This window comes from Psammomys obesus, unplaced genomic scaffold, assembly GCF_907164565.1.
Source record: "Psammomys obesus unplaced genomic scaffold, mPsaObe1.curated_primary_1811, whole genome shotgun sequence".
NCBI classification, from domain to species: domain Eukaryota; kingdom Metazoa; phylum Chordata; class Mammalia; order Rodentia; family Muridae; genus Psammomys; species Psammomys obesus.
Window position 1 is genome coordinate 17,794,964 of NW_026591598.1, and position 27,127 is coordinate 17,822,090.

General features: G+C 53.7%; 1 protein-coding gene across 1 annotated transcript in view; it reads right to left on the bottom strand.

The window, feature by feature from the left end:
- Window positions 1-27,127, bottom strand: part of Igsf21 (immunoglobin superfamily member 21) — a 131,306-nt gene that overhangs the window by 58,351 nt on the left and 45,828 nt on the right. Inside the window, exon 3 of the mRNA XM_055611016.1 lies at window positions 11,908-12,029. Coding sequence (XP_055466991.1) covers window positions 11,908-12,029 — 122 coding nt within the window. The remainder of the gene's footprint in view (window positions 1-11,907; window positions 12,030-27,127) is intronic.

Sequence of the window (27,127 nt, forward strand, 5' to 3'; positions counted from 1 at the left end):
CTGGAGTTGACCGCTTAGGCCAGACAGGATGGCCAGAAAGTCCTGGAGATCTTCCTGCCTCTGCTTTCCCAGGACAGAGAGTACAGACATGCGCTGCCCTCTTTGCTTTTTATGTGGGTCCTGGGTTCGAATTCAGGTCCTTAAGCATGTACCACAAGCGCTTTGCCAACCAAGCCATCTCCCCAGCCCAGATTGCTGTTTTAGACGAGGCGGCCAGGGGCAGTCTTCTGTGGAGAGGAGACGTCAGAACAGTGATCAGGAGGGACTCAAAGAAGGAGCCATGTGGATATCTGGGTCAGTGCATCCTCAGCGTGGGCGTCTGAAGACCAGCTCAGCCACTGCTCAGCAAGCTTTCCTAGCCAGCTGTCACCCAGTTTCAGGCCTGGAGAGTCCCTGGCCAGCTGAGGATGGGAGCGGATGTGTGGGTATCGCCCTTAGAAGGGCAGGGCATGAGGAGGATGCAGGACAGGCTTCCAGGCACAAAGCCAGAAGAGCCTCTCCATCATTCCCCCCACCCCCACCCCAGCCCAAGGGCTGAGCTTTGCATGACCGGGTGTGCACCAGATGAACACAGAAACCACAGTGTGTGTGGGGGGGCATGAGAGGACCCTCAGTCAAGACCATGGGCGAGGGCTGGGGGAGGTCCACACTGCAGAGGCGTGCATCTGCCATTCAGTGGCTTCTCCCACTCTTCCTATTACATTTTATGGCATCCAATTTGTCTCACACAGAACACAGAACACGTAGGTAAGGCTCAAAACAAGCTATAAAAAACAGCTGTGTTGTCTTCTTGGGGCCTGCTTGCCCCGAGGCCAGGAGGGGCATTTGCAAGGTAAGAACTCATCCAGTCCCCACAGCAGCGTGGGGACCCGTCCCTGCCTATTTTTCCCAGTGAAGAAGCTCTCCCTCCCATTTCCTGCGCAGTCTCACCACAGACTGCCCTCGGCAGCAGCGGACCTCACCTGCCCACCGCCAACACCGCTGAGCATCTCAACAGGGCGGTGACTGACGGTCTGGGCCCTGCCAGAGGGTTTGGCTCTCCTCTCAGTCACTTGCTCTTTAGGTGACCTCAGGCAAATTCCGCACCCTCTCTGAGCTTCAGTTTGACCTATGACAGAAGCAGTAGCAGGGGCCGTTTGCTGTGACACTAGAACACTCATGAATGTGTGAACAGGGCACAACATGTCCCAACATCCTAACATCACCTCAGCTCCGCTACTCGCATCTGAGGACTTGGGGCCTATCATGGCTCCCAAGCAGGAAGCCAATAAACAAACAAACAAACAAACAAACAAATAAAACAGCAGAGGTGTTGAATCACAGCACTCCAAAGTCTTAAGTGGGGAGCAGATCAATGGCTGGATTTGGTCCTGTGTTCACCAGGCATCCCACAGATCAGCCTTTGGCTGCAGCAATGGCATCTACCAGCTATAGAGAATCTTGTCTGCTTCCGGCTTCCCTCCCTCAACTATGCAGGGAAGTGGGAGTTCCTTCCATTGGGGCCTTGTGTGAAGGGAAACTGAGGCTCAGACAAGCTGTGTGGGTGCCTGAGTCTGCTTTGTCACTGGCCCAGGTCCCTTGGCTCTATGTTCGGCAGGGGTCCGGCTAGCCAGGCCCTCCACCAGGGCTCTTTCATCTGTGTATGAAGTAGCTCTCACTCCGAGTCTGGAAGCGCTACCTGCTGTTACTCCAGAAGTCTGGCAAAAGAGACCCAGAGGGAACAAGTCCTGGTCCACATGGCATGTGTATTGTCAGGGTCAAAAGAAAATATTTTCTGGTAAATCAGAGAGCCTGCCAGAGCACAGCAGCCTCAGGGGAGACCAGGTATCCACCCCACCCACCAGGGGTCAGTGAGCAGCTGGGCCAGCAGCTCAGGTGGCCACCACTGCCAAGATAGCTGGTCTGAGACTGAAATGGTGATTGATAGAGGAGCCAGAGCAAATGTCCTAGGGTAGCTACAAACCTGACAAGAAGGCTTGGGTGCCTGGAGGCTTTGGTGAGGGGGGCTGGGAGAGGACAGCCAGGTGTGTGGGACAGGCATGCAGATCTGGTAGAAGCTGAGCTCTGTGTCCAGCTAGTGTGGGGCCCTTGCAGGGCTGTAGCAGCGGGTGTGTGACATGCCGCCCCTTAAGGAAGCTCCTCTAGATGTTGGGTGGGCATGGGAAAATGTGCACATGAGGGACCATAATGTCTCGGGAGAGAACCAGAAAGAAACCCCACAGCGTCTGGCCTAGCCCCATCACCTGTGGGCTGTGTGACCTAAAGCTGCTCACTCAACTTTCTTGTTCTCCTTTTCCTCCTGGCAGCTGAAGGGTTGCCGTGTTCTTCAGGCTGTGTGGTCTCAGCTGAAGGTGTCATTTGCAAATGGAGGCAATGACACCAGCGTTGTACAAAGGCTCACTCACTGTCCTCAGCCCCTTGTCTCTATAATGGAAGTCTGGGTGAGTTTTTCCTCAACTCACCCATTCATGACCATCTAGCTTTCCACCTGCAATATGTTCATGTCCACCCAACCATGCACCCACATACCTACCCACTTCTCCAGTCACCAACTACCCATCTGTTCTTCCATCTATCCATCCATCCTTTGTCCACATAGCTACTTATCCATCAATCCTTATTGCCAGCCATCCACAAAATTATCTATGCTTCCATGCATTCATCCATTCACTCAACTGTCCACTTACCCAAACCACTCATCCACTTAACCAACCATCCATCCATCCATCCATCCATCCATCCATCCATCCACTCAACCATGCATGCATACATACATATAATCATCCATCCATCCATCCAACCATCCATCCATCCAACCATCCATCCATCCATCCATCCATCCATCCATCCATCCATCCACCCACCCATCCATCCATCCACTCACCAGTCCATCTTCCTGTCTGTCCACCTGCCCATCTTTGTCAGCCCTCCCCATCCCATCAGCCTCCTCAACACTCCTTGCCACAAACACAATTACCTTCCATGGCAACAGAGCTTCTCTCAGAACTGGGAAATGTTATTAGGCCACAGCAACATATTAAGGAGGAGGTCTGAGTCACCCGGAGCCCCTTCTAATGCGCAGCAACACCTGCGTGACAAAGACTTTGTTCTAAGCTGTTTACTAAATTAGGCCTTTCCTGGACAGTTTCAGCCTTCATTTCTTTTTTAATACCAGCAATAAAATGGTTATATAATTAGTAGGGAAGCCAGCAGCCTGTTACTGGTGTTTTACTTAGAAGTAAAATCTCTCTCTCTCTCTCTGAGTGTGTGTGTGTGTGTGTGTGTGTGTGTGTGTGTTGTGTGTGGTTTTCTGACTGCAGGTAGATAAATTATTTGCGATGTCAGCAGTTCTATGCCACAGGCTGTGTTGTGGAGACATCAGCCTGCAAAAGGCTGAAGTTTGAGTTTTGACTTTGCTGCCAACTTTCTGTGCGATCATACAGAAGTTGCCTGCAGTCTGTGGGCCTTGGCTTGCCAGCTGGAGAATGAAAGGGCTTGGCCTGGGTGGTGCCGAAGGCTGCTGGCAGGTCTGAGAGTCTGCAAGGGGAGAGCAGCTTTAAGTGGCATCTGTGTGTCAGTGACTCTAGCCACTTCTTCCCTGCCTGGGTTGTCAGCGTCCTCTTTGATTTCTCCACTTAAGAGCCCACCATTGTGGCATACCATTTCCAAGCACCACTTGTGAAACCTGCGCCAAGCCTACACCTGAGTTCCCAGCTTAGGAAATAGCCCTGCCCCTGTGTCCAGGCCTTAGCGGGGGTGTGGTGGGGTGGGGAGCAGCTGAGCCTCTCTTCCCCATGTCCCTCAGTTCCATTCTAGCAGAGTCCACTGTGCCCTCCCAGTTCCACTTATCTTCCCATCACTCCCCTGGGGACCCTTTATCTTTGTGGGGGGGTCAAGGTGTGATGACATTTCTTCAGGGAATGCTCTAGAGAGTTGTCTTCACTCTCACTCCTGGTTGGAATCAGCCTGGGTTAGTGCCCATTGCCCGGGTCCTTGCCCCATTGGCTTATTTAAAGGACAGAAACTCAAAATTGTTTATTTCCTTTTAATTTATTCTGTTGAGACAGAGTTTCACTCTCACTCAGGTTGGCCTTGAACTCTCAACCATCCTCCTCTCCCGGCCTCCTGGGTGTGTTTTTTTGGGATGCGGACCAGCAATGCTGCCTTCTGGGTAGTGGCTGGGTTCTAGAATCTTGGGCCTTGTTCATACGCTGCATTTCAATGGAAGATTCCATATAGCTCTGCAACAGCTGGCTTCTCAGCCTGGCCTGGCTCATCCCTCAGCAGGGACACTGATTCTCTATCCTCTGGGCTGTCCATACACACGCCACTGTCACCTACATGCAGAATGCTCATTCCCTGGTGGGGTGTTGCCTGCTTCACCAAGTGGGCCACAGAAAGGCTTCAGCTCAGCCCACAGAGCCCAGTCACCTCTCTCTCCATTGTTACCAATACAGAGCTGGGAATGTCCACTCCAGGGACAGAGTTCCAGCCTCCCTCTTCCTCTGTCTCCCAGTTAGCAAGGAGGCTTTTCTTAAATGATGAGCAATGAGGTGGATGGTCCACGCAGGAATGAAGGTTCCCACCACTCACTCAGAGCACAGCCTGGTCCTGGCTAGTGGCCCCTGGCAACATGGGGACAATGCTATCCCTGGGAGGTCCCTGGTTAGAGGTGTCCCACCACCTAGAGGAGAAGTGGGGCTGCCCATCAGTCTCCACCCATCAGCTTGGGACAGGCTGCCAGGGAGTTAAGTCGCTCTGTCCTCAGTTGAGCCCTGTGAAGGGGGCCTGAGGGCTGTATCGCACAGCGAATGCTGGGTTTAATCAGAGACTGCACGCCGAAGACAGTCTGATTGCTGAAGAGCAGTAGCTACCAGCTCATTAGCCTAACAACCCTTCACCAAATTGCCATGCAGGGCACCGAGGATCTAGAGGCAGCAGTGGGCAGAAGGGGCCTGCCCACCCTTAGAAACCAGGCCTATCTTTAGAGGTGGGGGTGGGTAGCACTGGCGAGCCCCCGGCTTGTAATATCCCAGGGATTCACCAGAGGGCAGCAGACAGCTTTGCAGTGTGTTCTGCCCCCTGTCCAGGATCTCTATCCATGGATTTGGGGGTGGGTGTGTGTTGAGGGGGAATAGGAAGGTTGAGGTGTTCTGTAAACCCAATAGTCTCTCTGGGGTGAGTGGGTGGGGGAGGCTGCCTAACGCAGCAAGAAAACTGAAGTTTCCTGCCTTCAAATGTCTCTACTCTCCCAAGATATAACAAAGAACCACCCCTGGCCCTCCTGCCACCCGTGGAAACTGAGGAAGGGGCTGTATAGCCAGCGAGCCATGGAGGGGCTCCACGCCAGAGGTGCAGGTTTGCATGTGCATGCATGTGTCTGTGCCTGTGCATGCACAATGCGCATATATGTGAGAGTGAATGTGTGTGCTCAGGATAAAGACAGAAACACCCCGGCCTGCACGAGGGTGTTGGGTGGAGGAGAAATAAAGAAAAAAACATTTGGAAAAAAATCAAAGAAGCCGATGTTAGGGAAGGAATGGCAGGTGCCCCTTTGGGGGCATGGGGGAGGGAGGAAAGGAGTGGAATTGAACCTTTTGGGGTGCCAAGGAGAAGCCTGAACTATGCAGGAGACAGGCACTGCCCTGCAGGGCTGCTCGTGACCCAGTGAACAGAGAGGCCAGGAGATGGTTGCAATCAGTTTGGGAAGATGGAGGTGACGTGGTGGGCTTCCTGCCCTGAAGGAAAGATGGATCCCACCTGAGGAGCAGGAAACCCGCAGCACCACAGGGGTATCGGAGGTTGGCCTGGGGCACAGGTGGAAAGGCATTGAGGACAAAGGAGGATGGGGCCCAGGAGGAGACAGCTCCGTGGGGACCTGGGAGCACAGCCAAGGGCACTTCGGCTGAGGGAATTCTCTTGCAGGCCAATGGAACTGCCTCCACCAGCCGGGCAGTAGCTACAGACTGGGAACAGACTCCCTCTCCCGTGCTGTGCTTGGCCTTGGTTTTCCTTCCTTGACCGGAGTATTCAGAGGCTCCGTGTGTGTGTGTGGGGGGGGAGGGTGCATGTGTGCATATGTTCATTCCATTCCTGACTGCTGGTGCCCATGGAGTCCAGAAAAGGCCATTTGATCCCGTGGAGCTGGATTACAGGTTGTGGCAGCCTGACACAGGTGCTGGAAACCATACTCTGGCCCTCTGGAAGGGCAGGCGGTGTCCTCAGCCACTGAGGCACCTCTCCAGGCCATGTCCATGAATCTTCTGGCACCAGGCTGTCCTCGAGAGCAGGTGGATGGTGTGTGGTGGTAGGCTCTTTTAAGACTCTCTGCCAGCATCAGATAAAAAGCAGCTTCTTGCCTTCCTGGCTTAACTCCAGCTTGAATGAAATCCCGCCCTGGTAGGTTTTGGGAATTCACATTTTTAAGCAACTGAAACAGACCAATGGGCAGGTGGTTCCTGTCGGGCGGCCTAAGTGGTGGTCCCACTTTGACCCAGGGAAAAAGGGCAAATCAACGAAAGCTCCCCTAGTGGCCAGAAGGAAAACTGCATTTCTTTCTAATAGGGACTGGCAAGGCTCCCACTGCAGTTGAAGGCTGGGGTAAATTACAAACCCCAGAGGCTGAAGGCTGGGAGTTTTCTGTTTATGATTAGAACAGCCATCAGCTGTCCGGGAATTGGCACAAAGTTGTTCTCACCCACATCATTCTTGTCCATATTTCTCAATGATCTGGGCTAAGAGAGAAGAAGCACAGGTCCATGATGGGCCTGTAACTGGCTGTGCAGTTTCGGGGGTGAGGGGGTGGGGACGGGGAGGAGGTCATCTCCAGAGAGACAGAGCCTGAGTTTGTCCTATTTCCCAGCAAGCTCTGCACACAGTAGGTTCTCAGTGCATGCTCAGAGTGAGTGAAGCTAGTGAGTGAACAAGTGGCCCCCTGACAGGGAAGCAGTCGCCATTACACATATTTTGGGGAAACTACATGCATGGCTTGACCAAGAATTATCAAGGCTGGGATGGCATCTTTTTTGGACCCACAGCAAGACAAGCCTTTGAGCTGTACACCAGCACTTACCGTCAGGGAAAGACGTGTAAAGTCTCAAAGGTCCACGGATGCCTGGCTCTTTGGACTGAACCGTTAACGTGTCTATTTAAAACCCAGGAGTGTGCTTTCATTAGAGCAGATTCCAAACGGCCTCTCTCTAAAGACCATTGTCTGCCAGCTCAGAGTGGCCTTGTCCCTCTCCGGGCACCTCCCCACCTCCTCTGAACACACTTTCTCTTCCACTTAGAGCTCCTGCCCTCAGATCTTCTTTGTCTCAAAGCCGCTTTTGATTCTAGACCCACTTTCAATGCCACCACCATCTTCTCAGCGCTGCCAGCTGAGTCATCCTGGCACGTGTCTCAGCATCTCCTTCGACAGCTCCGGCTTCCTTGCCTGAATAGCCAGCCCTGCTCTCCCTCTTCCCAGCCCCCGCTCCACACTGCCCCTCTCTAAATGCCAAGCAGACTCTGGGGTGCCGAGATGAGAGGGCATGTGGATCCCTGGGGGACCTTGCTGTCTGGAGAAAGCATGCAGAGGAAGGGGCAGGTTTTAAGCCCCGTGGAGGTCAGGACGGGTGTGAACTCCAGAGGGTCCAAGTTTTGTATGCCGTGGCTCTGCCTCCTTGGCAAATGCACTCCGGACCCAAAACGGGGGACAGTCACTTCTTTTAGTGTCTACTTGCCAATGACCACCCCCACCCCACCCCACCCCCATGCTGCTATCATGACTTGGGAGGGTAAGGCTGTATTCTCAGTTTTCCGGGGAGCCCCCACGCTGTGCTCAAACAGCCACGTGGGTGGGTGAGATGTCAGGAGTTCTCGGGTGTTTGTGGGACTCTCAGAGCAGGCTGGGCTTCCTCCGTGGGTCACTTCATCTTTCTTCCCTCTACTCAGTAACCAGAGTGAACTTTCAAATGCAGGTCACAGTAGGCCACTATCCTGGTGGCTTCCGGGGTGCTTAGGGTAAATTGCTACTTAATTTGCTGTTTCCTAATGCCCTGGCCATGTTCAGCACCACGCAGCCCAGACGGTCTTACCTCAGGGCCTCTGTGCTTTCTCTGCCTGCTACTTGGAAGGACCCCTGCTTTCCTGCCTCACTCCTGGTCATCTGTGACATGAAGGCCCCATTCCCTGAGACCCACCCTTGACCAGGGGTGCCCTTATTTGCCTGACCTCTATTTGCATGACAAAGATTGCACACTAGACATTGCTTGGGTAATGGCTCAAACTAAACCTTGCCAATCTGCGCACTGGCCAACCTGGCCCGTTCCCCTTGCCATGGTGTGTCAGGAAACTGCACATGAGAAACCCACCCTAAACATAAAAATCCTTCTCCTAGGGGCTGGTCAGATGGCTCAGGGGATAAGGCAGCTACTACCTAAGAATCTACCCCCGGAGCTAAATTATTGGCTGGTTTAGTGAGTTGGTGAGCTTTCAGTTCAGGTGAGAAACCTTGCTCCAGTGGAGAAGGTAGAGAAAGTGATTGAGGAAGTGTCCGCCTGTACACACAGGTGAATGTCACACACGCGCGCACACACACACACACACTCAGCTTTTTATAGCCTATTGCTTTAGCCTCTAGGTGGTACTTTAGTTAAGACCCCGCCCACTCCCTACCCTGTGGGGGGGCACTCTGCTCACTGTCCCACCCACTCCCTACTCTTGTCTATGGGGTGACTCCTCCACTGCCCACCAGCCCCTTCCAGACTACCCAGTCCATCCCACAGTGAATGGGTGGGACCTCTGAGGTACAGTGACACGCCCGAGGTTGCACTAAAAGGACTCACACCTGCCCCCACGGGAGGCGGGCACCCCAGTTATCCGTCATCCACCAGCCTCTGCCCATCACGTCCCACCAGCTGTGGACAAGTACGGGAGTCCCTGGGGCTCCTTGAGACTCCCCGGGAAATTGTTCTCTGCCGGTTCCTGGTAATATTCCCAGCCTCATTCTCACCCCACTTTCCCAGCTGAGGAGGAAGCAGTGGCTCCCTCCGACAGCTGTGGAGCTGAGACTCTGGGCTGAGATGCATTAATTTGTAAATATCTTCATTTATATGTAAATTCGGAGCCCGGGAGCCCTACCGCTGGCCCTAATGGGGCCCCGAAGCCTGGCAGCTCTTCCTTCACTGGCTGAGCGTTGCCCGACAATATTAGCTTTTACAGGTCTCTTCTTGTCCAGGGCTTTGTCCCCTGCGTATGGTGTCTCCGCTCCTGGGAGTGCCCTCTCTAGAGGCTCAGGTGACCCTGGTCTCTCAGGGCCCAGAAAGAAGGATGCAGAAACCCAGCATAAACTTAAGGGATGAAAGAGCCTGGGCCATAAGTCCTAAGACTGGTCCTAAGTCTATGCTGCTGTGTGACTTGAGCAAGTCCCCTTGGGGTCTTATTCTCACCAACTGTGAAACATGAAGGCACTTTGGACCCTTCTGTAAAACAGGACCCAGAAAAGGGATGTGAAAAAAATCCAAGTTCAAGCAGTTATTGGTGGATAATGTGAGGGGCAGAAGAGGAAAGTGTATACATAGGGGCTTCAGGGGGCACCCAGGGCAAGATGGGGTTTGCCTTGTGGGGACAGGGGGTTGTTGAAGTTGAGGGGTGAACATGCTCCTCTCAGAACTGTGTTTGGAGACCAGGAACTGACCTTGGGGCGCCTGCTCACCAAGTGGAGCAGCCGGGGCTTGACTTGAGGCCACTGGGCATCAGTTTCTACCCAATTCCACAATCACAGCAAGATTAATGTGGCCAGCCGGCTAGCTCTCCAGGGTGTGAGGGGACCAGGGACCGGTTCAAGGTCACCGGGTAGGCAGTGCGGCTATGCTGAGGTTTGAAACCGGGTCTTCGGGCACCTGCTGGCTTTCCGAAAGCTTTCTGAGAAAGGGGGAGAGTGGAAAGGTGGAGGGAGTAAGGGGGTGGGGGCTGGGTGGTGAGGGGAGTAGGGAGAGTGAGAGGGGGGTGAGAGGAGTGGGGGTTAGGGGTGGGGAGCACTGCTGAGCCCATAGCTGTAAGAGGGATGGGGGGGATTTCCTTCTTGGCTGAGGAATCAGAGCTAGTGTTTTCCTTTTCAGGAGGGGGGGAAACAGAGAGGGGCCTGCCTGCCTCCCAAAAGCCCTGTGCGCCCTCATTGGCTGCAGTTGCTCAGAGCAAGAAAGGCTGGCACTGAGGTCCTAGCTCAGCGCCTGGGAGGAGGAGTCTGGAGAGGCCATCAGGGTCTCACGACCCCCTTCCATCCCTCACTTAGCAGGTAGGAGGTCCCAGCCAGATTCTCACTGCAGAGCCAGCGGCACAGTTAATAAAAATATTTTTATCCCATTCTGTAGTTGTGCTTTCGTGCAAAGCAACATGCCCAACCACAAAGGAGCATCTTTAGGGCCTTCTGGTCCCGTCCGTCCTTTCTGCAGATTTGGTTGTGCATTGACTTGTGACCTGGCCTTGGTGGAGAATGGGAACTGAGAGCAGAGGTCGGGGTAGGCAGGAGTTCCAGGTAGGGCATGGAGCCGTGTCCACCCCAGGACTCAGGGTAAAGACTGCACGACAGCAGACACTCACTGGGGTGTCCCAGCTGCCCCTCAACCCAGGTGGAACCGTGCAAGGTGTCGCACAGGCTGTGTCACCTGTTGCTCCCAGCATGAGTTATGTAGTAACAGGACATCAGGCAAAGCATGTACCACAGTGTGAAAGAGCTGTGTGTGTGTGTGTGTGTGTGTGTGTGTGTGTGTGTTGTCTGTGTGCATCTGTATGTATTGTATGTGTGTGTGTATTTGTTTGACGTGCACATATGTGTATATGTGTTGTTTGTGTGTCTGTGTGTGCCTCTCTGTGTATCTGTGTGTCTCTCTGTGTGTGCCTTTTTTTGTGTATGTATGTATGTGTGTATTCACACCCAGCACCACTGTGAAGCTACTTTCATAGAGGCCATAAGATCCCTTGCTGGAGGAGGGTGGGGACTGAGGGAGCCTGGGCCATCCTGCCCAGGGAAATCTAACATGCTGGTACTGCCTGAGTGGGGCTCTGAAGGCTGAAGAGGAGTTTACCCGGTGACGGAAGGTAGGAAAGGCTTCTGGGGGAAGAGACTACCTTGTACAAAGGGTCAAATCAATAAATATGAAAAGGGTCTTTGGGGAGCGTGTAGGGCTGCAGTACCTACATATGTAGCGTGCGGTGGGCCCCGGGAATGAGGCCAAATTGTCTTGACTCTGAAGCCTTTGCTCATCCTGCTGCCCCTGACCTGAATGTCCAGGTGACCCTGCATGTGGGCCCTTTGTGACCTTAGAGAACCCGAGGGACAATGGAACCTGCCGCACGTGTTTCCAGGCTGGGCGCAGCTGGCACACCTCTCAGCTCTGTCGTTCAGGGCTCTGTGACTCTAGGCACACCTCCGCCCCTCCCAGAACCTCAGCATGCTCACCGGCAATAGGATCTGTGAATCCTATCCTGCAGGATTATACTTCCTGCTCTTCCCTCCAGGCCTTGGCTCCACTTCTGCAGAGAGCCCCCTCCCCCCCCCCCCCCCCCCGCCCCCCCTCCCCCCGACCCCCCCCCCCCCCCCCCCCCCCCCGTTCACAGAAGGGGATACAACCCCTAAGACCGATGCTTCTCAACCTTCCTACTGCTGCGACCCTTTAACACAGCTCCTCATGTTGTGGTGACCCCCCCCCCTCATGTCTGTAATTCTGCCGCTGTTATGAATCATAAGGTAAATATCTGCTATGTGGTGGGGTCTCGACCCACATGTTGAGAACCGACGTTTAGAGCATTCTAGGGGCTGCTGACAGGGGCTGACAAGCCCACTTCCAGGCCCAGCCCCTCCCTCTTCCGGCTCACACTCTCGCTTGCCACCTGCTCAGGGCGGGGGTGGGGGCGGAGCCTCACCTCACAGTGGACTGGTACACGAGATCCTCCCTCTTGCGGTAATTCTCCATGTGCGAGTAGTTGGTGGAGAACATGGCGTCAAAGGTGAAGATCTTCTGCTTGATGGTGCCGCCATCTGTCACCTGCCACAGAGCAGAGGAGCCACAGGTGAGTGCCCAGCTGGCCCTGGCCTGTCTTGGCCCCACTCTCCCTCCCTCCCCTCTGCTGCTCAAGATTCCCACTCAGATACACAGACATACACACAAATAAATAAATAAATATAAATACAGAATTTGATTCATTAGTTAAAAAGACTTAACAGCCTCTGGCCCCAGGAGGCCACACCCATTGCCATGTCCTATAGAAGGACACGTGTGTGCTGATGACAGAGAGCTCTCCACTCTGAGCCTCTCCGCCACCCTGCCTTTCCCTCTTGTCAGAGCTCTGTGCACCTGAGCCCTTGATGTGGCGCTCGGAGGCAACAGCTTTCACACGTTCAAGACTGCCAGCCTAGGAGTAAAGCTGGCTCCCTCCAGCTGCTACAGCCACCAGAGCCTGGTGTAGAGGGCCTCTGGACTTTCAGTCCTGCGAACACTGGGAGGGGGGCCCCCTGAGGCCCCGCAGGAATGAGGGGGGAGAGCTGGCAGCCTGTCCCCAGTGAGTCTTTCCATGCATCGGGTGATCTGACCACTACGGTGGCTCTGCTTTGCAGAATTGGCTCACATGGCCGGGGGGACTGCGGGCAGGACCAGAATGGGCTTTGTGGAGTGAGCTATGGAATCAGGGCCTGGTCCAGGGCCTTCGTCAGTAGAGAGAAGGAAGGGGAGGGGGCAGGCTAGCTAGTAAGAGGAAGGGGGAGGATGGAGGGTCGTCAGCGTGCAAAGAACTCATGGAGAGAGAACTAAGCTATACTGCAACCATTTCTGCCTTTTAGTGTGCTTATTATCATGGTGTACACGCACATGATGTGTGAGGGGTGTGGGGTGACAGGTGGGGGGTCAGAGGGCAACTTTGAGGAGCTGTCTCTCTCCTTCTACCACGTGGGTACCAGGGATCAGACTCAGGTCGCCGGGCTTGAGCAACAAACGCTTTTACCGACTGAGCCATCTCACCGGGCCGAGATACCACAGCCATTTCTGATAAATCCTGGAGGGTTGGGCCCAAAATGGCATGGGAATGGGGGTGGGGATGGTTAGGGAGGAGGAGCCCACTTTTGAGGATGGGGAGCTCCCACACTCTTGTGGGAGTTTCTTCAGCCTGAGGTGCAAGAGTCAACCAAGAGGAGCATGGCTGTCTAGGCAGAGAGCCTGGGATCCAAGGCCAGAAGCAGGAAGGATCAGCTCAGCTGCCTCCTTGAAAGCGACTCTGTTCAGAGTGCCTGGAACAAGAGGGAGAGGACACAGTGGGTTCTGACTGTGGAAGGCCACCTCCTAGGACCCAAGGACAAAGCCGTGCCCTTCCCCAGCAGGCACCGCTCGCCCAGGGTCAGATTTGGGTTCTGCTTATAAAGTCCCCTGGTCTTCCAGAAGCAAGTCCCTGGGCTCGGGGGGGGGGGGGGGGGGGAGGTATTCGGCGTGGCAGGACCAGAGGCAGTGAGCCAGGGATGGGCAGAAGGGGTCTGTCAGCAGGGGACGCTGTAGCCACCCTTGGGACAGGAGGAGGCCACAGGTCTCCATTCCACCTGCGCCCATGGGGCTGGGGAGGGCTGGGGAGCAGGCAGCCTGCCGCAGGGCCTGCTGTTCACAGCTGACGAAGAGCAGGGCCCAAGTGTCGGGGGCTCCCCAGCAGCGGCGGCCCGACGCGAGCGCCCGGTCTCCGCTGCCTCCCGCTAATGAAAGCGTTACTCCACAAAGCAGCAAGGTATGTGTCGTCACTGTTTCAATTATTTATCTGTTTACCCGGCTGCAGTTTTCCGCTTGTCTCAGCAACTCTATTATAGACCGAGAGCTTGCGGCCTCTCGCCGCTCAGCTGGGCTCCTCGCTAACAGCCTGCGACCGGCAGCCTCATGCCTGGACCTGGAGAAGTGGAATTAACTCCCTGCGGCTCTGGCTCCTCGGGTAGAAGCAGGGGAGGGGTTGGGGGTGCTGCCGGGAGGTGGGCAAGGATGGAACGATGCTGAGAGTGGCACATGTCCCTCCGACTTGGAAGACTGGCCTCTCTGAGCTCGTCTGCGCCCAGGCTGACTTAGACTACATCTGGGTGGTTTAGAAAACCCATTTGGTGCCAACAGCCAGCTTCTATGGGGCACCACCAGCTGTGTGCCATGCACTGGACACATCTGTTACCTGTCCCATAGCCTAGGAGCAACCAAGAATAAGGACACCTCTCTGAGTACCAGTGGTAGGAGGAAGGATGCGGATACATTCATGGTCTTTGTAACTCTGAGTGGGATTAGAAGTAGGACTTTCCCTGGCTGGTTTTCCTCTCAGCCCTCACCAAGCCCATCTGCCTCCCATGGCCACTCCAGACCTGTCTAGCTCATTATTTTCCCTCTGAGGCTGGCTGTTTTGTTCTTATCTGTGTAGCCTGAGGACAGTGGTCCGACACCTCCCCTCACCTTTCTGCAAAAGGACCCAGATCCCAGAGTAGGATGGCAGCATGGAGGAAGAAAGAGGAGGCAGCATCTCGCTGGCATGTGGCGCCATGCTGGCACTTTCCCAGGAAGGACACCCTTTTGGGACACCCACAGCATACTTCTGAGGCTGACACCTTCACCCAGCGCAGGCCCTACAGTGGACAGAGGCCAGGCTGGGGCAGAGTCTAGGGGTGGGAGAGGCTAAGTGGCTTAGCCAAATTCAAATCAGAACAAATGGACAATCATAGCCCTGCCTGGCGTGGTCCACTGTTCCCCTCTTCCCAACCGTTCAAGGATGTTTTGGCCCCTTAGACACACCAAGGAGCTCTTCAACCAGGGCCCTCAACTGGCAGACAGTTTTACTTATTTTATTGTTTGATGAATCTGAGCATTCGGTATGTCTGTACAGCATGTGCATGTGGTGCCCGTGAAGGCCAGAGGAGGGCATTAGATCCTGGAGTTACAGGCGGTGGCGAGCTGCCACGAGAGTGCTGGGAATGGAACGCAGGTCCTTCACAAGAACGGCAAGTGACCTTAACGGCTGAGCTACCTTTCTAGCCTGTGAGAGACAATTTGGACAATGTCCCCCTTCTCTATCAGGGGACATGGCAAATCCTGGGGACGTGAGGTTGTCACCGTGAGGGTCCCAGCGTGTAACTGCTCCTTTTGATGAAGAAGAGCCACCTCAGAGCACTTCACACTGATGTTGGGATGAGGCGGTAGCTTAATCCCCAGAGCATGGTAAAAAAGCTGGGTGTGGCGGTCCACGTTTGTAACCCCAGCACCGAGGAGGCAGGGACAGGAGGATGGGGGCGACTCTGGTCACGGAGTCTAGCCTGATCAGCGAGTGCCGGTTTAAAAATCAAGATGGAAGGTACTTGAAGAATGATCCAAGGTTGGCCTTTGGCCTACACACACACACCTGTACACATGAACATGCACACATAAACATGTACATACATATGCGTGTGTACCTATACGTGCGTGCACGCATACGTACCCACACACACACATATCAAGTTTGGAGAACCTTCCACCTCTCATCTGTGTGCCCCTCCTATGCCCTAGCAAGACAGTTCAATGGATGATAACAGCCCACTTTGCAACTGAAGATACAGCTGAAGCCCTACACCAGGGCCCAGCACTCCTGGACTGTCCCGCCAGGCTGGCCAGGTTGCCTGACTGCTCCTTGGCCTCACCTTGCACAGCAGCTGCAGCATGGGAAGGGCGGCAGGCTCCCCAGCAGCCCCCTGGCCCCAGCCTTGCTTGCCTTTAGGTACAGCTTTTTACCTACTTCTAAAACTCACAGCCCTCATCTCCCCAATCTCAAATTTCACTCCATTTTATTTTTTTATTACACAACGGAGAAAAAAAATCTGTCAGTAAAACTGTCTCCTCAAATTTATTCGCCGGGACTGAGGGTTTTATGACTAGGAAAATACACTAGCCCCCACACATCCTCACACCCCCACATCCCAGATAAAGCAAGGAAGAATTACCTGGGCTATAAATCCTTGCTGCAGGCCAAGGCGCAGGAGAGCCTCAAGGACGAGCCTGCTTTTCTTTGGTTTTATTTACATTTTTTTTTTTTTTTTTTGAGACAGTCTCTGGCTGTGCTGAAACTTACTACTGGAGTCCAGCCTGGCCTCCCTCTTTGTGAGTGTGAGCTGCGCCTCTGCCTGGTGAATCACTGGCATTCAGGCTTGCACCATTCATCACTAGTTCCTAAGCACAGCTTTTCCCCTGGGGCAGCATGCTAGGAGGCTTCCGTTAGTCCTGAGATGAGGCTGGGCTGTAAGCCGTGGGCAAGGGAGGGAAGTGTATGAGACACAGGCACAGTTTCGGTTCTCAGGCATAGGAAAGCAGGGACTGTGGCACACACAGCCCATCACATTTCATTCAGGACCTGGTGGGGGCGGAGCTCAGGAGACATGAATGGAGAGGGTAAGCCTGCAGCGACAGGCACGAATTCCTGAAGGTGCAGAGAATTGCCTGGGCAGGAAAGGCCACCAGAAAAAAAAACATCTTCTTGGAGAAGATATGGAGGTTCATCTAGACTGGACTGAGAGGCTTCCAGGAGGCTAAGAGGCACACTTCCGGGTGTGTCTGTGAGGGTTAATCCCCAGAGGATTAACTAAGAGAAAAAGCCGGCCTATGGCGGTGGTACCAGCCCATACCTGGGTCTCCCTCTTCCCCCTCTCTCACCTTTCCCTTCTTCCCTCCCTCCTTCCCTTTCTCTCTCCTCTCCCTCCTATTGCCATGAGCTGGGGGACTTTGCTCTGTCACTATATACCCCTCCACATCTTATCCAAACCTCCAAAACTGTAAGCTAAGTGAACCCTTCCTTCCCTGAAACTGAAGTTTCCTCAGGCATTTTGTCATAGTCACAGACTGGCCCAGCTGGGTCTGTGAGGACAGCTTAGCCCAAAACTGGTTCTTTCTATCTAGGAGGACTATTGGATGTAAAGTAAGCCTGAGCCCCACTCTGTCACATATATGACGTCTGTCACTAGCTCTTGAACAGCAGGTTCACCTCTCTGATCTTCTTTCCTCACCTGTAGCCTGGGACGGGCTGCTGTAACTTACAGCTCAGGGGAAGAAGCTTGCAGGAGGCCTGGTCCTTTTCTGCCCTCTTGGCTGTTGCTAGAGAGCATCTGGCTCCTATGCAAGTCTGAAGCTCCGGAAGGTTGGAAATAAGCATGGCACAGCCCAGGCAAGGCACCGGAAGGACAGCAGTGAGAGAGTGGACTCGGGGAAGGATACAGGGCACAGATCTGACTCTCAACCCCAGAACAGCCAGGCAGCCAAGGAGGGAGGCTCTGAGACCCCATCCCATGATGCTCTGGTGCAGGGGGCATATGGGCAGGCAGGCAGACAGGCAGGCAGACAGCCCTGAGACAGGTAAGTTACTGGTACATGTTACCAAGCCCCAGCGAGGACCAGGGTGTGTGGCTTCTTCCTTCCCCGAGGAAGAGTCTCCCATTGAATGCTTTCAGACTCAGTTACTTTTCTCGCCACTGTGGTAAGAAACCCAAGAAGCTCCATAAAGAAGGAAGGGTTTATTTTTTGCTCATGGGTAGGGAAGACACAGAAGCAGGAGCGGGAGGCGGCTGGTCACATCAAAGCTGCAGTCAGGAAGCAGAGAGATGGGTGCTGGTGCTCAGCTTGCTTTCTTCCTGTTCAGCGTGGGACCCCACCCCATGGATGGTGCTTGCTCGCTTCCAGAGCGGGGCTTCTCACCCCCAGGTGGCCTCACCTAGACATTCTCTTGCAGGCATGCCCAGAGATGGGTTTCTGTGATGATCCTAAATCCAATTACACTGACGATCAAGATTAACCCTCACACATGCCTAACTGAAATGACAGAGAGTACTGTCCTGTGCAGGGGATTGACCACGGCCAGCACTCACTGAGTTCCTACTGTGTGCTCAGCATTGCTTGTAAGCACAGACTCACACAGAGGCAGACATGTTCAATATATGTTAGCGACTATTAGCTTCCAAGAAGCCGAAATGTTGTGTGGCCGGGTTGGGTAGGTGCTTTGGGCAGCCCAGCACACAGTAGGTGCTTTTAAAAAGGTGTTTTCCTCATGCCCTACCCTGTCAATCTTTCTGCTATGAGTTCCCCCAAGTTTTTAGCTACAAGTTGTCTCTGTACTGTTCCTAATCTAGGCCTCAGTTTCCCTAAATGTTCCCTGGGGGAAATGAGACCTGTAGCCTCTGAATACTCTGTCTACTTGCATGGCCCCAGTGGTGTGGCTCTAGACAGCCAGCCCTAGCTGACCATAGCTTGTCGCACCCCTCCTCCCTGCCCTCAGTGCCAGACCCCTCCCTCCACCTCCAGCAACCCAGGCCGTGGCCAGGCACAATGGATTTACAAGTGGCCAATGAATGCAGTCCAGACAGCAGCAGGAGGGGCCACTGGTCAGCCAGCAACATTTTAATTTGAGAAAAAACACAAAATAAGTCTTCAACCTCAGCCTTCTCACCAACACCCCTAGACGCCACCATCCGTAATAAGAAAAAAAAAATGACGAAAAAAATGGGGGGGAATCACCTCCCTCCTCCCCCCAGCCTTTCTCTTTGTGTTCCACAAAACCAATTACAGGTTGGAAATAGCTGTAATAAACTTGATATCCCACTTACGGGCCAATCCCGCTGCGGCCAGGAAGTGTAATAGTGGCGGAGAGTGGAAACTGCGGGTTTGTGGAGCTGTTTAAATTGCCTGCCTACATTACTCCACTCCTCTCCAGCGGGGAAGGAATTCGCTCTCCTGGAAATGGAGCAGCTGAGGTCTCTGTGTCCTGGGCGGCACGAGGGAGGGTTTGCAAGGCAAACTTTAATGAACTGATTAGATGTAGATAGTCCCTAGGAGCTTCCATTAGCCAGGCACAGGTTCAAGTCCCCAGCAAGGCCACTCAGACTCCCTGCCAGCAAATGCGGAAGACTGAGGCTGGCCTCCCAGCATCATGGAGGGTGAAAAAGAACATCTATCATGTAAGGCAAGTGACTGAAGGCAGAACCAAACTATACCACGGATCGGCTCTAGGCCTCAGGGGGTAGAGTATCTGCCGAGCGTGCCAAAAGCCCCAGGCTGCACACTTATAATGCCAGCACTCAGGTGGTGATGAGAAGTTCAAGGTCATCCTCAACACAGCAAGAGAGTTGGAGCTACCTGAGACCCATCTTGAATGCTATAAAGAAACAGGCAGAAACTTGTGAAACTTGAAGGGAAGTGGCCACTGTTACTGACCTGGAATTTCAATTCTGATCTAGACCGCACTGGGGAAGGCAATGAGAAGTGATTCTAGCCAGGTTCGCTGGCACACACCTGTAATCCCAGCACTCAGGGAGGCAGAGGCAGGAGGATCTCTGTGAGTTCCAGGCCAGCCTGGACTACAAAGTGAGTCTAGGACAGCCTAGGCTACACAGAGAAACCCTGTCTTGAAGAATAGATAAGAGAGAGAGAATTGATTCTAGAAACTTCCACAGTGCAATCCAGAGGTCTTTTCCTCGTGCCACTCAACCGTGTATGTCTGGCATGGGGACAAGGACAGAGGTCCTCAGTGTACACTTATAAAATAAGTACACAGCTCAGCAAAGGAAGGGATGGATTCTCCAGGGCCCCTGTCCTTAGCGACCATCTTTAGTGCTTACACCGAGAGAGCTGAGCAGGGACTCAAGATGACATCACCTGAACCAAGCTTCATCAGAGGACCGCTCAGGTAAAGCTGGGCCCAGGGCTGCAGCCCGAGTCCCCAGGTGTCTAAGGTTAGTGTCTTGCCTGCAAGGCTGGGTTTGTGCTGAGGAACCTAGCCGAGCAGAGGTGGACAGTGAGGGGCTGGCTTCTTATCTATCCAGCTCTGCATTTCCTGACTCCTCCAGCAGGGCGCCAACACAGAGCTGGTCCTGTCCTCTGTGTGTGCTGGGGGTGGAGTGTGAGTGGAGGGGGTGTGGCAGGGGGCTGTGAGTGCAAATTCTGTAACAGAGTCTAGCATGAGAGGAATACTGGCCCAAACTCCATAGAAGTAAAATGGCAGCCCAGAGAGGGCATGCCACCTGCTCAGGCCACCTGGCTAGCATGAGGTGAGGTGGACACTTGAACATGGGTCTGACTCTGAAGATTCTATAGGAAGGCCTTGGAGAGGGGAATTGGGCCAGGGCCATGGCCAAGAAAGGGACAGCTGTTTTAAGGTAGGGGAACCTGGGAAAAGATGCTCGGGAAGGGAGTGAGAAGCCTGGATGTGGAGGCGAGACAAGGGACATTTGCTTTATGGTCCTCTGGGTTTGGGAGGGCATGGAGTTTGTGGTGGTCTTGTTGCCATGGCAACCCTGGACCGCTCTTCCTCTAAAGCTCCTGCCCACCTGATCTCTACCCTTGTGGGGAGCTATGGCTACAGATACAGGGATGAGGGAGGGTGTGTGATAGCCAAGGAAGAGAAGTGAAAGAAAAGAAAAAAAAAGCTCTAAAGTCAAGGGCCACCCACTTCCCTAAGTACTGATTCTACCCTGCTGTGCCACCCCTGTGCGCTCCCGCTCCTGGCAAGGCTGGGCTGGGTGATTGGCTTCCCTGGCGTGTGTGGGAGATCCGGTGTTGACAGAGACAGCTGGTATCATAAATTGCCTTGTCTCATCTGGTTATGGTGTGATGGCCGACAGGCGCTCGGGGACAGGACTCGGGGGGTTGGGGGAGTGGTGATCAGAAGAGTGAAGGAGTGGCGAGAGGCTGCCAGTTTCCTTGTGCTGGGATGGGGGGTGGCAGCCAGCTTATGTGGGTGGGCACCTGCACAAATGTGAAAGCCCACATTCTGGGGTGTGGTAGGATGTGTCTGGGATGGGGTGGAGGAGGAGGTGGCGGTGATGTGTGTAAGTGTTTGAGCTTTTTAAGGGGAGTGGGGTACGTGCATGCGTGTGTGTGGCACATGGCGAGTGTGCCCCCACACAGTGGCAAATCCAGCAGCGATACACCCTCCTTGTTCTGTGACTCAGGGAGGAAGAACTGGAGGTACCAACTGGGGCACAGTGTGTACATGTCTGATGGCTACCAGAAGGTTTCCACAAGAGTACAAGAGCATCAGATTGGTTGTCCTCACACCTTCCACACCTAGGCAAGGCCACCTGAGCCCCCAAACTTCACCAGATACACAGGGGTCCCACATTGCCTCCTGGCACCATCCTCCCCATCGCAAGGCTAGCCAACAGGAAGCCAGAGGCAGGAAAGATGCCACAGGACTGAGAACGGGCCCTTGGACTTGAGAGAGCAGCACGACCACCAGGGCCACACAGGAAATCTGAGTTGCAGCAGCCACAACGAGGCCCTGATTCACCCTGCAGAGCGGAGCAGGGTCGTGTTTGCTCTCCCACGTGACCATGCATTTCTAGATGGCACATCTCCCTGCCTTGCAGGGGTTAGGAGGAGCACAACCTGGAGCACCAGAGGGTGCTCCAGATTCTGTGTGTCAGACGTGGGATGTGGCATGGGTTGGTAGTGTTCATTCCACTGAGTGAGGACAGGGAGCCACCAAAAGTGTGAAGCAGGGCATCAGAGTTCAGGGATATCGAAGGGTCCCCTGCCTGCTAGATACACGGTGGATCTCAAACTAGTGCCCAGAGCTGTGGAAAGAGACCATTTTCCGGGTCTTCTCTGGGGCTGCTAATTAGATCTTCAGATCTCGGGAACAGTCTGGGTAGGTGCTGGGCACAGTGGCCTGGCTGGGTCCTATCTAGTCTCAGGAAGCCCTGCCGTGACATCCCTACATCGTTCCAGCGCTCATCCCCCAGAACCCTGGGCCACCCTATTTGAAAACACACCTGCATGGACACTGTCACGGTAGGACAGCCGCCTGGCTTGGGCCGATCAGTCTGACTGGTACCATCAGGAAGGGCACCAGTCCCTCGGGAGGATCCTGGTTGTGACAATGTGCCTGGGTCCCCACGCTCAGTGGTGCCGCAAACAGTTGAGCCATGTCAGCACGTCCGGCCGCCAACAGAGCCATGGCTGTGGCTGTCAGCAGCCCACGCCAGCCGGTGCACCTGCTATGCCAGGGCAGCTACACTGCAGACAGTGTTGGCTGGCATCGCCCGCCCTGCGTAATTAACATGGCATCGCAGGCAGCTCAGCCAAGCGGAGCCCGTCCGCCTGTCCATCTGCTGGCTGCTTCCGGGCACGGGTCCTTTAACACAAGCTCAGCAGCCTGCTAGGGAGGAAGGAGTCCCGAAGTGATCGCTGGGGCATCTGGGCCCCCATCTCTGTTCAGCCACTGGCAGGGCATGCTGGGTCATTTCCATTCCACCTCATAGCCTCGGTTTCCTTATTTGTTCAGTGGATCTGGGATGGTTCACCTCTGAGTTCTCATCCTACCTGCTGTAGAAAAGTTGGGTGGCAGACATCTACACTTAGGGGCTACACTGGACCGGGCTGGTTGTGCTCACTTATTATTGCTCATTCAGCAGGGATGTCTTTGGGGTTCTACTCTTCGCCAGAGACTGTTTTAGGAGCAAGGGGAGTGGCTGTGAGGCCTGTCTTCTTTTGAAGCCTGTGTTGTAGTGGGAGGAGATGAACAATTAATCAAATTAAAGAAGATGGAAGAAGCATATTGGGTAGGGAAGGGGCTGTGTCCTCATTTGGCATGGATGGGTGAGCACATCAGAGTGAGTGGCTGGGGAAAGGGCCAAGAGCTCAGGAAAGGAAACAGGGACTGGAGTCCTCTGGAGTCCTAGGGATGGCCCTGGGACAGGCGTGCATTCTGCATTGCACAGAGGCGGAACTGAGGCACTGAGCCCTGGGTAAGGTCCTACGACTTCGTGTTTTGGTTGCTGCTCTCTGCTCCACACACGGTATGTCCAAAGTCCAGAAGATCATGAGGAACTGAAAAGCCAGCCGCCACGTGCCTGTCGTCTGGCCTCTGCACCGATACCGAACCCTGTGGATTGCTCTGGTCTCTGTGTCTCATCTCCTGGCCTCCACCTGCCTCACTCACTGGGTCCAGTGCCTGGTAAACCGCCTACATCAGTTTGATTGGCTCCTAAGTCTGTATAGATGCCACAGTCTAGAGTTCATAGTCCATTCGTGAGTCTTTTTTTTTTTTCTTTTTCTTTTTGAGGTGACATTTGCATAACTATCACAAGGAATTGCAAAAACCTCAAGGGCCACTTTCAAGTGTGTGTGTGTGTGTGTGTGTGTGTGTGTGTGTGTGTGTGTATGTGTGAGTGTGTGTGAGTATGGGAGTGTGGGTGTGGGTGTGAGCGTGTGTATGTGTGTGAGTGTGTAAGTGTGAGAGGGTAGGTGTGAGTGTGGGTGCCTGTATATTTGTGGATGCAGTGTGGAGGGCAGAGGTCAATCGTAGGAGTCTTTCCTCGGGCCAGCCTGTCTTGTTTAGAGAGTGGGTCTCTGCTGGCCTGCAGCTTCACCAGGTAGGCTGGGCTGGCTGACCAGCATGCCTCCAGGGATCTGCCTGTCTCCATCTCCCATCCCCCACCTTGCCATCACTGAGGTCACAGGGGCGCATCACCACATGCAGATCTTTGCTTGGGTTCTAACGATCCAAACTCAGGTCCTCACGATTTACCAGCTGAGCCACCTGCCCAGCCCAGGCTGAATCATCTTTGAGAAGGGCCTTGTGGAAACTTGTCTCAAGAGAAACAAATGCACATTAATTTACGGAGCTGGGTCTCCCCCAGAGGCCCAACTTCCTACCAGAGCCCTGAGGGTGACTCTTGTCCTGTCGGCCACAGCGGACATGGCTCCTAGCTTGAGTCTTCATGAGGGGTACACCGAGCTTTGTGAGGGGTACACAGAATTCCCACTGACCCTCTGCTGAGCAAGGGGAGAGAGGACTGGATAGTTTGATGTCAGTTCTTATTACAAGAAGGCCGTCCAATAACAATCACTCAGTATATTTAAAAAAAAAATCTTTACCTGGCTTTGAACAAACACCTAGTATTATTAAAACCAAGAAAAAAAAAAAAAAAGAAAGAAACCATTTGCTTTTCATTATAGATCTGATAGGTTTTGTTTTCTTGTTCCCAGAGAGCCAAGACTGCATGGACATAATGACTTGGGAGAGGACACAAGGACTGAAGGATCTGGAGTCATGCAGCCTTGGATCTACTTTCTGGGGGACCTGATGAGAGACTCAGACCAGGCACCCACACAGGGAGCTTCAGGCTTTCCATCTGTAAAGCAGGGTGTGGCAGCCCCCCTTCCCCAGGTGAGGCAAGGGCAAACTTTGTGGTCCACAGTCCCCTGCTTGTGTGACTTGGGAACTGACGAGAAACCCAGGCATGCCTCCAGCCCTCTGAGGCCCACGGGCAAAGGGAACACCTAGTGGCCTCCTTAATTGGAAGCAAGCCCCTAAAATAGAAGCTAGGCGATGGTCTGAGGGTTCTGTTTTGGGAACCTGGGTTTGTTTTCAGTAAAGCCTGTGCAGTAAGGGGGACCTGGGGGAGCTAGGGGGGAGAATGATAAGAGGAGCTGTGAAGTTCCTGCCATAGGACACAGTTGTCTGCAGAGAGGTCGTACCGAGCTGGATGGTAGAAATAGTTTTGTGATGCCTGGACTCACAAGGATCACATGAGGTCCTCAAGGCTTGGATGAGGTTGGAGGAGACCCAGGGAAGTTTCGAGCAGAGGGCTGGCTGATCTGATTAGATTACTGACCTCCTTAGCTCTTAGAGCGGAAGGAACTATGAGGAGCAGTGGGGTCAGGAACACCTGGCCAGGAGCAGACAGCAACTCCCACCTGGGCATGAGCGGGTAGTCCTGTGGTACTGGGTAGTCCCGCATATCACTGTCCACAAAGGAATGTCAGTAAATGTCTAAAAAGCCAGGTGAGACCTGCAGGCTCAAGTGTGGCCAGAGTCCAGCTCTGGGCTGGAGAGGGTAAGGAGACCCTCCCTACCTCAGGAGAGTCAGGCAAGACTGATAAGAACTGGGGAGGATTGCGGTGGGGTGTCTCTTCTCACTGAAGTTCAGTGTCCTCCGGATCACTCACCCCATGCCAGAAGCTTCAGAAATGAGCTAGCCTCGTCACACAGGTATAGAATAGCAACATTGTCAGGACATGAGCAGCAAGAGTGACCTCTAGGGAGGTGACCACACACAGGATTCTTTGCACAGCCTCTGTTTTTAGAAATAGGATCTGATTATTTGTAGGTGAACATATTAAGACTGTGGTCATGTGGCAGGAAGATGTAGCCAGAGAGCCCCACCTTTCACAATGCCCCCCCCCCGTATCTTCCTCATAGCCTCTTTATGTGGCTGTATTTCCTTAAGGCCCAGAAGTCAAGGAAACTCACAAGTCTAAGGAGGCTCCCAAAACTTACAAGATTCCAAGACTCCACCCCAAGGTTATTTCAGCAGGAGCAATTGCTATAGAGAAGGGACTCTTGTGAAGAACTCCTGCAAGTCACACAGGGGGCTCCGGGGACGCAACTTTGTTGAGGAGCCATGCATGTGGGAGTGGGCTCTTTGGTAATGCAGGAGGCATGTTCCTGAAAGTAACACCATTAGCTCTTGCTGGTTCACTAAACTGGACTTAGTTGGAATTTTGTTTCTTTGGTCTGTACCCTGCCTGGAGTGAACAGACATCTGTCCATAACACCAGAGGGAAAGTCTTAGGACATCATACTCTTTCCAGATGCCTTCTGCCACCCCAGCCACTTGCTGAACTGTTCAGGGTTACTGGTGACCTGGGAAATCTTACAGTGACTTCTGGACACCTGTCCACAGCCCGAGGGGACAGAACCATCTTAGTGCAACACAGGGGTCACGGGCTTCAGCTAAGGCTTCATGGCTGAGAGCTTGCTGACTAGGAAGTCTAGCTGCATCAATGAGCTCCAGGTCCAGTGTGAACCCTGCCTCTCAGCGAGAGGTGGAGGGCTGGAGAGATGGCTCAGGAAATAAAGGGGCTGGGTGTACGGTTCTGATAGCTTGAGCTTGACCATGGATCCCAGGGGAGAAGGAGAGGACTGACTCCCAAGAGTTGTCCTCTGTCTTCTGAAAGCACACCACAGCACAAACATGCCTCTCCATATACAAATGCACAAGTACATAAAATAAGGTGGACAGCAAGTGAGGAAGAGCCCAGTATCGACCTCTGGCCTCCAGATGCATGATTCCACACGTATGTGTATATATGTACACACACACACACACACACACACACACATATACACACACACACACACACAAAGACAGAGACAGAGAGAGAAAGAGCTCAAACTGCAGCAAGCTACTCATTCATCCAGGAGCCTTCTAAGCAAATATAGAAAAAGTCCGGACAAGCTGTCATGAGTTGGTTACCTTAGTCCTACATCTCCATGAAGCAGAGAGAGTGACACTGAAGTGACAGGCTCTGTGATGTAAAGGCAACGCTTCATCACTGTCAGGGGTTCGGGGATGGAGACATGTTTCTGAGCTAGCTAACAGACTGCCCGGGAGCCCATGGAGGTTCACCCGCTGTCTCTGACTGGATGAGGACCCAGCCCTCAGTGTCTGGACCATAGGGACCCCTTGTTCCCATACTCTTTGAGATGTAATGTTCCAAGATGACACAGGTCCTGCTTTCCTCCAGGCCTCAGTAGGACAATGAGGCACAATTGTCAGGACAGCTGCTGGGGGATCAAATCCACACACAGCCTAGCACAGGGAGCAGTGACTGACAGCGTTGATGGCACCAGTTGGGGGCAGTTTCTTTCCCTTTTGAAATCTGACAGACATGGAGTGAAGGGGCTTGGGTTCTGCATGGCAGGCAAGAGGGAAAGCCACTGTCACCAGGTCCAGCCTGTTTCCGGTGTGGCTGACAATGGCATCCCCATCACTGTGGCCAGATGCTGATGTGAACTCATCAGTGGATTCTAAGCAGCCATGAGTGGAGTCCAGCCTGGCCCTTCTTCACGGTGGAGACACATGCCAGAGCTGTGTATGGGCTAGTAGGCCCTCTGTGAGTCAGGGAGAAAAAGGTACCTACCATCCTGGGGTGTATGGAGTGTGTGTATAGAGAGAACTGAGGCAGGGCACAGCTAGCAGAGGATGTTCTGTCCTCTGCCTCTCTTTCTTAGACAATCCAGGGTTTAGGAAGTGCATTAGTATTGTGTGTACGTGTGTGCATGGCTATACATGTGTGTGTGTGTGTGTGTGTGTGTGTGTGTGTGTGTGTGTGTGTGT